The sequence below is a fragment of the Equus asinus genome, chromosome 10 (assembly GCF_041296235.1).
Source record: "Equus asinus isolate D_3611 breed Donkey chromosome 10, EquAss-T2T_v2, whole genome shotgun sequence".
Lineage (NCBI taxonomy): Eukaryota > Metazoa > Chordata > Mammalia > Perissodactyla > Equidae > Equus > Equus asinus.
The window spans coordinates 10719686-10734447 of record NC_091799.1 but is presented as its reverse complement, the minus strand read 5'-3'; the positions used below and the strand labels follow the sequence as shown (position 1 = coordinate 10734447).

At 55.7% G+C, this 14762-nt stretch overlaps 1 protein-coding gene across 1 annotated transcript; it reads right to left on the bottom strand.

Moving 5' to 3' along the window:
- Positions 1–623: 623 nt before the first annotated feature.
- LOC106845540 (major allergen Can f 1-like) lies at positions 624–2783 on the bottom strand. The gene is made up of 5 exons (XM_070519933.1): positions 2758–2783; positions 2424–2494; positions 1773–1883; positions 827–928; positions 624–662 (listed from the first exon to the last, which is right to left on the bottom strand). Exons 1-5 carry the CDS (start codon positions 2781–2783, stop codon positions 637–639), a joined length of 336 nt encoding a protein of 111 aa, XP_070376034.1. The 3' UTR covers positions 624–636.
- Positions 2784–14762: the final 11979 nt, after the last annotated feature.

Genomic DNA, 14762 nt, shown 5'->3' with positions numbered 1-14762 from the left:
GCAGGCGCCGGGTTCTGGGGGCTGCAGTGTGGGGGTGGGTGCTGTGTCCTCAGGCTCTGGCCGCTGGATCTGAGGACCTGGAGGGGACCATCCTGTAGGTTGCCCACAGCATCCACGCTCTCGTGTGAAAGTGTGTCGGGGCCACTTCCAGCCAGCGGGAGGGCAAAGAGGGAACGGGGTTGCTCTTCTGGACTCTGGCTCTGCCCATCCCTGGGCAGTGACCTTGGGCAAGTCACTGAAACTCCAGTTTCCCAAAGGACATGCAGTTGGTGAGGACCCCAGGAGGTCTGAAGTACCCCGCTCATGGGTGCCGTATTTCTGAATCTTTTAAGCAGCTCATTGGGTAAACAAAGTCACGATGACTACTCAGGGGTGAGGAGGGATGTCACCCCTGCAGGCAGGCACACCGCGGTGTCAGGAGCTAGACAGTCTCCCCCAGCACCCCAGCCCCTGGAGCGCTCACTCCAGAGGGATTTCCTCACTGCCGGGCACTGCTCTGCGAGACCGAATCTGCAGGTGAGGCTCAGGGGCCCAGGTGACTCCAGGAGCAGGCTCTCCACCCGCCTGGCCGAGAGGGTCTCCTGCCCCGGTGGGAGCAGGGGTGGGAGATAGACCACACGTCCCTAATCGCTTACCCTAATCGCTTCCTGGAGAGCAGGTTTCTGCAGAAAAAAGGAGACACACACGGCTCAGGAGACCCCAGAGAATCAGTCGGGGCCGACACGTCACGTGACCCCAGGAAGGACATTTAGCGTTCTCTAAACTCGCTCTGCTGCCCGTCCCAGCGTGGGGCCCGGGCAGGATCAGGCGAGGGTGTCCTCCCTACCATGGCGCGTGAGCGTGAAGATCTTCTCCGGGTCGAACCCTTTGTCTCTCGCAAACGTCTTAAAATCCTCCAGGGCCCCCTGGTTGTTCTCCGCGTCTCTTCCTGTCGGTGAAATCGGAAGACGCGAGGGTGAGGGGCAGAACGGGGGCAGGCTGGCATCTCCAGCCCAGCCTGGGGCAGAGATGGATGGGCCGCCGCAGAGCTGGGGCAGGAGACCATGCGCCCACGTCGGGGCTGGACCCCGAGGTCCCTCCGGCCGGGAGGAGGGCTCGGCTGGAAAGGGAGGACTGCGAGGTGTGAGCGCCCAGTGGGCACCGTGCGGCAGGCCTGGGAGGAATGGGGTGCTCTTCGTGAGCACACCTGGGGGTCTCCTGGAGTGAGGACGACCGGCAGGACCTGCCCAGCCACAGAGGAGAGCACTTCCCCTCGTGGCCCCTGGACCCCATGCCATCCCTGCTGGACTGACTTCCGCTGTGCTCCTGGCTGTGGGGAGCATGCAGGAGAGCCTCTGGGGGCCCCTTGTCTTCAGGCCGAGACAGTCCTGATGCCCCAATACCTCCTTGAGCTCCCCCCATCCCGGAATTAAGCCCCAGGAGCTGGAATTTCCTTCCCTTGCAGCTCCATGCACACACTGCTCTTCTCCCCCGTGGGAGACCCCAAAGGAACGGTGCTGAAGTGGATGCTGCAAGGGGTGGTCCCTGTGAACGAGTGGCCCACCCAGTGACATTTGGATCCCTGTCCCCACAGTGGTCCTCTGCCCTCCTGTGTTCCCACTGCAGACACCGAGACTGGGAAACCCAGATCCTGAGCTCCGGGGATGGGAATGAGTGCTCCCTTCAGGAAAAGCAGTCGGAAGGAACTGCCGGTGGCTTCTCCTAAGAGGAGGAGGCACGGGGAGGAGGGGGAGGGAGGAGGGTTTGCAGGCGCTGGGATGCGGGACCCTCACCCACGAGCTTCGCCATCCGGATCTGCTTCCCCCGGAGCTCGCCTTCACAGTAAAGAACGTAGTGGTCCATCACGTTCGACGGCGAGATGTACACCACGCGCCTGCCCTCGTCTGCGGAAGGACGGTGGCACGAGCTGAATAAGCCATGTGACCCTCCAGGAAGACCTGGAGCTCACCCAGCGCCCAGCCTGGAGGACCCTCCAGTTTCCACATGCTCCCAGCTTCTCAGGCCGTGAGGTCTCCACCTCTTGAGGACCCAACACACCGGGAGAGCCCCATACCAGAAGGAGGATCACATCCCCAACCAACGGACCACAGAGAGGTTTCGGGGCATGGGGTTGGAGCATGGGGTGCTCAGTCCCCAACAACCAGATACGACTCTGCTCCTCGCCCCTGACGTGAGCACAGCCATAACCCAGCAGGGCCCCTGGGCAGTCCAGTCCCTCCTGGGATAATGTGTCCCTCCTGGCTCTTAGTGTCAAGTGATCATATCTTCAGGGCAAACTGACCAGAGGGAGGAGAGGGTGTGCATTTAATGGGGTCAGAAAGGAGCGGGGCTTCTCAGGCTAAAATGCCTCCCCAGAAATGCGCAGGCTGCCCCCGGCTCCCCCAGTGTGTGGGGCGCCACCCGGCTGGGGCTCCAAGACTCACCGGCCGTGTATTTGCCGGGCTCATTGGTTTTCTCCAGCACCAGTTTCCTCTCCTGGCACTGACCCCTCACCCTGGAACACAGAAGCCACGTAGTGATGCTGCCCTGGGTGTGCCCACTTTGGAAACACAGCCAGCCCCGGTAGGGCCCCCGCCTTGGAGCAGCCGCAGGGCAAAGCCCGTACCGGTGGCCTGGGATCCAAAGTGGGCCTGGCGGGGGAGCACGTTTCTCCCACCTCAAGTCCAGGCACTGACTGGGCCTTCAGTCATGCGTGACAGCTCCCTGGGGCTCCCTCCAGGTGGGGGGTGGGGTGCAGCCCCCTCAATCAGCCAGCACTGCCCCTCACAGCCCACGAGGCCCATCCGCGGCCCCTCCCCTCCTCAGTGCCCTAAGTCTGGGGGTCTCTCCCCTGCACGGTGCCCCCGCATGAGGCACCCTCCATGGCGGTGCCCCCTCAAAGCTGCCAGGGCTGAGTGCTGTAGGAGGGCCTGAGAAGGACACCGGCGTGGTCTGCCTGCCCCACAGATGCTGGCTCTCCTGGTGTGGGGAGGGAAGGCCGAGGGTCGTCACCAGCTACCCAGCCGGCTGACACTCACTTCACGGTCGCTTTGGCCTCCAGGTTGCCCCCCTCCAGGACCGTGAGGATCATGGGAGTCACCAACTCAGGCTTCTCCCCGGGAATCTCCTGGTCAGCGGTCACGGCCTTCAGATACCATTTCCCTGAGACCTGGGGATGTTCCCCCCATCAGGGCTCCGGCCGACCCCATGGCCTCCCCCTCCTGCTCTGCAGCCCCAGACTCTACCCCACCCCCAGGGCTGGGGGCTTGGAGCGCTTCCCAGCCCACCCTCCCCCACCCCACCCCCAGCATATGCCCAGCACCCTCGCCAGACCCACCCAGATGCCAGCTCCCGGCCCCTGCAGGTCGGCGAGACCACCAGTGCCCTCGCTCCAAGGGGCCCTCTTGTGTCCTGGGACCATCGGGCACAGACCCCTCTGTCTGACCGTTCCCTCAGGGCCAGGGGTTAATGCCTGATCCTAAAATGAGTGTCTCTGCCCCTCCCCACGCCGCCTCCAGCCAGCCTGCCCCATCTGAGCCTCACGTCCGGAGTCTCCTCGCCCAAGGCCAGGGGGTCCTGGGCCTGCAGGGCAACAATGAGGCTGAGGCCGATGGTCAGGAGCAGGGTCTTCATCTCCAGGGGTCTGTGCTCACGGCCACCTGACAGGTCACTTGCTGGGGTCGGAGAGGCTGTGCCGGCCTCTCACACAGCCACCCTTTATACCCGCTGGCCCAGGGTCCCACGGGAACTTGGCACAGACAATTGACAATCCCTTCCTGGCCATAAACCGTGGCCAATTCCGCAGTGGAGCAGATGAAATGTCATTATTGTTGGACGTTGCTGAACGGCTCTGGTTAACCACGAAGGGTCATCGAGGCAGCGCCACCATCTAGAGGGACGTATCTGCAGGCAGCATCCGGGAGGGGCAGTCGGAGTGCAGGAGTGGAGGCTTCCGTGAGCAGAGCCACCGAGGGACGTGAGCGGTGCCAGCGGCCACCCTCCCGCCCGTCACCGCAGGCTGGGCTGACCTGCTCGCTGCCAGAGAGGATGTGGGCTGGACTTTAGAGCCACGGGCTTGGTCTCAGCTGGCCCTCCTGGGTCAGGCTACTTAACCTCAGATTCAGCATCAAGAAAGAGGGACCTACTATGTGAGCGTGACGACGGGTGTGTTTAAAGAGCATGTCTACACTCCTGAAAACATGTGCAATAAGTAGTCACTTTGACACACCCTCTCTGCTCCACGTACAGAGGAGCAGCAGATGAGAGATAAAGAATGCAAACCAGGACAGGTAGATGGAAATATGAACATATGTATACACACACACAGACACACACGTGCACACATATGCACACACATTCACACACGCCTACACGCAGACACATATGCACACAGACCCACGTGCACACACACAGACACACGTGCACACATATGCACACACATTCACACACGCCTACACGCAGACACATATGCACACAGACACACGTGCACACACACAGACACACACGTGCACACATATGCACACACATTCACACATGCCTACACGCAGACACATATGCACACAGACCCACCTGCACACACACACAGACACACACGTGCACACATATGCACACACATTCACACATGCCTACACGCAGACACATATGCACACAGACCCACCTGCACACACACACAGACACACACGTGCACACATATGCACACACATTCACACACGCCTACACGCAGACACATATGCACACAGACCCACGTGCATACACAGACACACACGTGCACACATATGCACACACATTCACACACGCCTACACGCAGACACATATGCACACAGACCCACGTGCACACACACACACACACACACGTGCACACATATGCACACACATTCACACACGCCTACACGCAGACACATATGCACACAGACCCACGTGCACACACAGACACACACGTGCACACATATGCACACACATTCACACATGCCTACACGCAGACACATATGCACACAGACCCACGTGCACACACACACACGTGCACACATATGTACACACATTCACACACGCCTACACGCAGACACATATGCACACAGACACACGTGCACACACACACAGACACACACGTGCACACATATGCACACACATTCACACATGCCTACACGCAGACACATATGCACACAGACCCACCTGCACACACACACAGACACACACGTGCACACATATGCACACACATTCACACACGCCTACACGCAGACACATATGCACACAGACCCACGTGCATACACAGACACACACGTGCACACATATGCACACACATTCACACACGCCTACACGCAGACACATATGCACACAGACCCACGTGCACACACAGACACACACGTGCACACATATGCACACACATTCACACACGCCTACACGCAGACACATATGCACACAGACCCACGTGCACACACAGACACACACGTGCACACATATGCACACACATTCACACATGCCTACACGCAGACACATATGCACACAGACCCACGTGCACACACACACACGTGCACACATATGTACACACATTCACACACGCCTACACGCAGACACATATGCACACAGACCCACGTGCACACACACACAGACACACACGTGCACACATATGCACACACATTCACACACGCCTACACGCAGACACATATGCACACAGACCCACGTGCACACACACAGACACACACGTGCACACATATGCACACACATTCACACATGCCTACACGCAGACACATATGCACACAGACCCACGTGCACACACACAGACACACACGTGCACACATATGCACACGCATTCACACACGCCTACACGCAGACACATATGCACACAGACCCACGTGCACACACACAGACACACACGTGCACACATATGCACACACATTCACACACGCCTACACGCAGACACATATGCACACACAGACACACGTGCATACACACACACAGACACACACGTGCACACATATGCACACGCATTCACACACGCCTACACGCAGACACATATGCACACAGACCCACGTGCACACACACAGACACACACGTGCACACATATGCACACACATTCACACACGCCTACACGCAGACACATATGCACACAGACCCACGTGCACACACACACAGACACACACGTGCACACATATGCACACACATTCACACACGCCTACACGCAGACACATATGCACACACAGACACACGTGCATACACACACACAGACACACACGTGCACACATATGCACACACATTCACACATGCCTACACGCAGACACATATGCACACACAGACACACGTGCATACACACACACAGACACACACGTGCACACATATGCACACACATTCACACATGCCTACACGCAGACACATATGCACACAGACCCACGTGCACACACAGACACACACGTGCACACATATGCACACACATTCACACACGCCTACACGCAGACACATATGCACACAGACCCACGTGCACACACACATAGACACACGTGCACACATATGCACACACATTCACACACGCCTACACGCAGACACATATGCACACAGACCCACGTGCACACACACACACAGACACACACGTGCACACATATGCACACACATTCACACATGCCTACACGCAGACACATATGCACACAGACCCACGTGCACACACACACACGTGCACACATATGTACACACATTCACACACGCCTACACGCAGACACATATGCACACAGACACACGTGCACACACACACAGACACACACGTGCACACATATGCACACACATTCACACATGCCTACACGCAGACACATATGCACACAGACCCACGTGCACACACACAGACACACACGTGCACACATATGCACACACATTCACACATGCCTACACGCAGACACATATGCACACAGACCCACGTGCACACACACAGACACACACGTGCACACATATGCACACACATTCACACACGCCTACACGCAGACACATATGCACACACAGACACACGTGCATACACACACACAGACACACACGTGCACACATATGCACACGCATTCACACACGCCTACACGCAGACACATATGCACACAGACCCACGTGCACACACACAGACACACACGTGCACACATATGCACACACATTCACACACGCCTACACGCAGACACATATGCACACAGACCCACGTGCACACACACACAGACACACACGTGCACACATATGCACACACATTCACACACGCCTACACGCAGACACATATGCACACACAGACACACGTGCATACACACACACAGACACACACGTGCACACATATGCACACACATTCACACATGCCTACACGCAGACACATATGCACACACAGACACACGTGCATACACACACACAGACACACACGTGCACACATATGCACACACATTCACACATGCCTACACGCAGACACATATGCACACAGACCCACGTGCACACACAGACACACACGTGCACACATATGCACACACATTCACACACGCCTACACGCAGACACATATGCACACAGACCCACGTGCACACACACATAGACACACGTGCACACATATGCACACACATTCACACACGCCTACACGCAGACACATATGCACACAGACCCACGTGCACACACACACACAGACACACACGTGCACACATATGCACACACATTCACACATGCCTACACGCAGACACATATGCACACAGACCCACGTGCACACACACACAGACACACACGTGCACACATATGCACACGCATTCACACACGCCTACACGCAGACACATATGCACACAGACCCACGTGCACACACAGACACACACGTGCACACATATGCACACACATTCACACACGCCTACACGCAGACACATATGCACACAGACCCACGTGCACACACAGACACACACGTGCACACATATGCACACACATTCACACATGCCTACACGCAGACACATATGCACACAGACCCACGTGCACACACACACACACGTGCACACATATGCACACACATTCACACACGCCTACACGCAGACACATATGCACACAGACCCACGTGCACACACACATAGACACACGTGCACACATATGCACACACATTCACACACGCCTACACGCAGACACATACGCACACAGACCCACGTGCACACACAGACACACACGTGCACACATATGCACACACATTCACACACGCCTACACGCAGACACATATGCACACAGACCCACGTGCACACACAGACACACGTGCACACATATGCACACACATTCACACATGCCTACACGCAGACACATATGCACACAGACCCACGTGCACACACAGACACACACGTGCACACATATGCACACACATTCACACATGCCTACACGCAGACACATATGCACACAGACCCACGTGCACACACATGCACACATATGCACACACATTCACACACGCCTACACGCAGACACATATGCACACAGACCCACGTGCACACACACACACACACACGTGCACACATATGCACACACATTCACACACGCCTACACGCAGACACATATGCACACAGACCCACGTGCACACACAGACACACACGTGCACACATATGCACACACATTCACACATGCCTACACGCAGACACATATGCACACAGACACACGTGCACACACACACAGACACACACGTGCACACATATGCACACACATTCACACATGCCTACACGCAGACACATATGCACACAGACCCACGTGCACACACACAGACACACACGTGCACACATATGCACACACATTCACACACGCCTACACGCAGACACATATGCACACAGACACACGTGCACACACACATAGACACACGTGCACACATATGCACACACATTCACACACGCCTACACGCAGACACATATGCACACAGACCCACCTGCACACACACACAGACACACACGTGCACACATATGCACACACATTCACACACGCCTACACGCAGACACATATGCACACAGACCCACGTGCACACACACACACAGACACACACGTGCACACATATGCACACACATTCACACATGCCTACACGCAGACACATATGCACACACAGACACACGTGCATACACACACACAGACACACACGTGCACACATATGCACACACATTCACACACGCCTACACGCAGACACATATGCACACAGACCCACGTGCATACACACACACAGACACACGTGCACACATATGCACACACATTCACACACGCCTACACGCAGACACATACGCACACAGACCCACGTGCACACACACAGACACACACGTGCACACATATGCACACACATTCACACACGCCTACACGCAGACACATATGCACACAGACCCACGTGCACACACAGACACACACGTGCACACATATGCACACACATTCACACACGCCTACACGCAGACACATATGCACACAGACCCACGTGCACACACAGACACACGTGCACACATATGCACACACATTCACACATGCCTACACGCAGACACATATGCACACAGACCCACGTGCACACACATGCACACATATGCACACACATTCACACACGCCTACACGCGGACACATATGCACACAGACCCACGTGCACACACAGACACACGTGCACACATATGCACACACATTCACACACGCCTACACGCGGACACATATGCACACAGACCCACGTGCACACACAGACACACGTGCACACATATGCACACACATTCACACACGCCTACACGCAGACACATATGCACACAGACCCACGTGCACACACACACACACACGTGCACACATATGCACACACATTCACACACGCCTACACGCAGACACATATGCACACAGACCCACGTGCACACACAGACACACACGTGCACACATATGCACACACATTCACACATGCCTACACGCAGACACATATGCACACAGACCCACGTGCACACACAGACACACACGTGCACACATATGCACACACATTCACACACGCCTACACGCAGACACATATGCACACAGACCCACGTGCACACACACATAGACACACGTGCACACATATGCACACACATTCACACACGCCTACACGCAGACACATATGCACACAGACCCACGTGCACACACACACACAGACACACACGTGCACACATATGCACACACATTCACACATGCCTACACGCAGACACATATGCACACAGACCCACGTGCACACACACACACAGACACACACGTGCACACATATGCACACACATTCACACATGCCTACACGCAGACACATATGCACACACAGACACACGTGCATACACACACACAGACACACACGTGCACACATATGCACACACATTCACACACGCCTACACGCAGACACATATGCACACAGACCCACGTGCACACACAGACACACACGTGCACACATATGCACACACATTCACACACGCCTACACGCAGACACATATGCACACAGACCCACGTGCACACACAGACACACGTGCACACATATGCACACACATTCACACACGCCTACACGCAGACACATATGCACACAGACCCACGTGCACACACACACAGACACACACGTGCACACATATGCACACACATTCACACATGCCTACACGCAGACACATATGCACACAGACCCACGTGCACACACAGACACACGTGCACACATATGCACACACATTCACACACGCCTACACGCAGACACATATGCACACAGACCCTCGTGCACACACACACAGACACACACGTGCACACATATGCACACACATTCACACATGCCTACACGCAGACACATACGCACACAGACCCACGTGCACACACACAGACACACACGTGCACACATATGCACACACATTCACACACGCCTACACGCAGACACATATGCACACAGACACACGTGCACACACACACAGACACACACGTGCACACATATGCACACACATTCACACACGCCTACACGCAGACACATATGCACACAGACCCACGTGCACACACAGACACACACGTGCACACATATGCACACACATTCACACACGCCTACACGCAGACACATATGCACACAGACCCACGTGCACACACAGACACACGTGCACACATATGCACACACATTCACACATGCCTACACGCAGACACATATGCACACAGACCCACGTGCACACACATAGACACACACGTGCACACATATGCACACACATTCACACATGCCTACACGCAGACACATATGCACACAGACCCACGTGCACACACAGACACACACGTGCACACATATGCACACACATTCACACATGCCTACACGCAGACACATATGCACACAGACCCACGTGTACACACACACAGACACACACGTCCACACATATGCACACACATTCACACATGCCTACACGCAGACACATATGCACACAGACCCACCTGCACACACACACACACACGTGCACACATATGCACACACATTCACACACGCCTACACGCAGACACATATGCACACAGACCCACGTGCACACACAGACACACACGTGCACACATATGCACACACATTCACACATGCCTACACGCAGACACATATGCACACAGACCCACGTGCACACACACAGACACACACGTGCACACATATGCACACACATTCACACACGCCTACACGCAGACACATATGCACACAGACCCACGTGCACACACATAGACACACACGTGCACACATATGCACACACATTCACACATGCCTACACGCAGACACATATGCACACAGACCCACGTGCACACACAGACACACACGTGCACACATATGCACACACATTCACACACGCCTACACGCGGACACATATGCACACAGACCCACGTGCACACACAGACACACACGTGCACACATATGCACACACATTCACACATGCCTACACGCAGACACATACGCACACAGACCCACGTGCACACACAGACACACACGTGCACACATATGCACACACATTCACACACGCCTACACGCAGACACATATGCACACACAGACACACGTGCACACACACAGACACACACGTGCACACATATGCACACACATTCACACACGCCTACACGCAGACACATATGCACACAGACCCACGTGCACACACACAGACACACACGTGCACACATATGCACACACATTCACACATGCCTACACGCAGACACATATGCACACAGACCCACGTGCACACACAGACACACACGTGCACACATATGCACACACATTCACACACGCCTACACGCGGACACATATGCACACAGACCCACGTGCACACACAGACACACACGTGCACACATATGCACACACATTCACACATGCCTACACGCAGACACATACGCACACAGACCCACGTGCACACACAGACACACACGTGCACACATATGCACACACATTCACACACGCCTACACGCAGACACATATGCACACACAGACACACGTGCACACACACAGACACACACGTGCACACATATGCACACACATTCACACACGCCTACACGCAGACACATATGCACACAGACCCACGTGCATACACACAGACACACACGTGCACACATATGCACACACATTCACACATGCCTACACGCAGACACATATGCACACAGACCCATGTGCACACACAGACACACACGTGCACACATATGCACACACATTCACACATGCCTACACGCGGACACATATGCACACAGACCCACGTGCACACACACAGACACACACGTGCACACTCACACTCATTCACTCAGGCATGCAAATACATACATGCTCACACACACACATCAAATCAGGACGGTGGAGCAGCACAGCCTGGTGAGTGGGGCTGCAGCCCTGGCCCAGGCAGGTGAGAGGACGTGATGTCACCTCCAAAGCAGACAGGGGACCAGCTGTCCTCCGAGCGGCGACTTTCTCTGTGAGTCCCCACACCCCATCAGGCAGCAGAACAGACGCCTGGGCCGGGGGTGGGAGGCAGAGGCTACGACAAAACTGGCAGACGGAGCACGATGACAACAAGGTGACAGAGGGGCAAGCGTGCGTGGGTTCCGCTTCCCACCCGAAAGGGAGCTGGTGCCCCACACAATCACCCACAGCAAGACCAGGTGAAGAGAGACAGGCTCAAGGTGAGCGGTCTGGACCGGAACTCACTCCGGGGAGCGGGACGAGTGAAGACGCTTTAGAAGAGGAGCGTGATGAGGGCGCCTGGAGATGAGACAGGACGAGAAACCGTGAAATGAGAGCGGCCAGAGCGTGGACAACGAGGAGACAGGAAATAGGAACAATGATAAACATCGAAGGTGGACCCTGTAGTAAATAGAAAACTCAAAAGCCAGTGAAAGTAAGCCGCACACGTGAAACTGGCTCTTTGGGGAAAACACATTAACTAGATCAATTTCTAGGGAGAATGCTGGAAACATCGGGAAAGAACAACTGAATGGCATCAGGAGTGACGCGGGACGTGAGCTGAGGCAGACGAGAGCGGCTGAGCGGCTGTGCAGGTGTGCGGATGGCAGGCAGGCCGCAGGTGTCAGCCTCGGAGACCGGGGGAGGGGGGAGAGGTGCGGTCACAGGGCGACACCGACGGCTCAGAGGGTGGAAGAGACACCCAGAAACAGCCCTGGGTGGAGCCGGGTAAGCAGGCGCACAGCACAGCGGGCAAGAACACTTGTGGGGAAAACACTACAGGAGTGGAACTGGGTGTCCACGTGGGAAAGACACACAAGCTCACCTCCCCACCTCATATCGCTCACAATTATTCCAGCCAGATTTAAAGGCTTGCGTACGAAAAGCAAACCTTTCAAACCCTGTAAAGGAAACAAGGGCTGACACCTTTGCGGCCCAGAGACAGACCCCCCCAGCTGTGAGGGAAGCGCTGAAGGGACCACAGAGGTCAAAGGCCAGCCTGGAGGGAACGTCTGCAACGAGTGCGACTGCTGCGGGGCTTCGAGATGGAGAGCACACGGACGGACAGACGGACGAAAGAGTTAGGAAACGACAACCGGGGGAGAGCAAACGGGACAGGCAATCACGAGGAGGGGCCGGGGCCGCCGGGTTCCTGAGGGTGCTCAGCGTCACTGCCGACTGGAACCAAGTGGAGACGCCGTCTCGGAGCCCCTCTGACAACAGGCGTCGCTGGGATGTGGCTCTCGGCAGCTCTCACCGGCTGTGGGTGGGCGTGAACTGTGCCCCGAGTGAGAGCAATGGCAACCACCAGCAACATCGCAGGCTCTCATGCCTGGGGCCAGTTCTGCGGCCTCACACAGACACTAGACGTCCCCCTTGGGCCTCCTCCACGCTGCAGCCAGGTGCTCCCGTGATCATGAGATTCTGTCAATTTGTGGAGCCGTGTCTCTCTCCACGTGTTCAGGGGCCGAGGGCAGTTTTGGGTTCAGTGGGACGTGTTGAAGGTAACGGTCACTTTAGTGCCGAGCTGGCTTCCCGGGTCATCTTGGTTTTCGGGAATATTCCTGCCGCTGCTCTGGACTGACGCACATGGTGTCCTGACCCACCTGTGTCGGCTACGGGTCACAACACAGAAGGCACATGAGCGGTGGGGGGAGACTCCAGCTTCATTCTGCGCGAAGCCCGAGGCGAGTCTGCGGTCAGTTCCCTCACGCCCCCGGGGTGGACAACTGTGAGCCGGGTTCAGTTCTCAGCGAAGTCTGGTCAAACGCGAGCCCGCTCTGTCCCAACTGCTTGACGGTGCAATGTGTGTCAACGCACCACACGCTTTTATGCTGTTTAGATGGAAACCACACAAAACAGAACTGATCAGAATTCTATTTATGGACCAAAGACCCACAGCAGAACCACAGTGAGCACATACATCCGTGTCGGAAGTTACGTGTCTTCCGCAT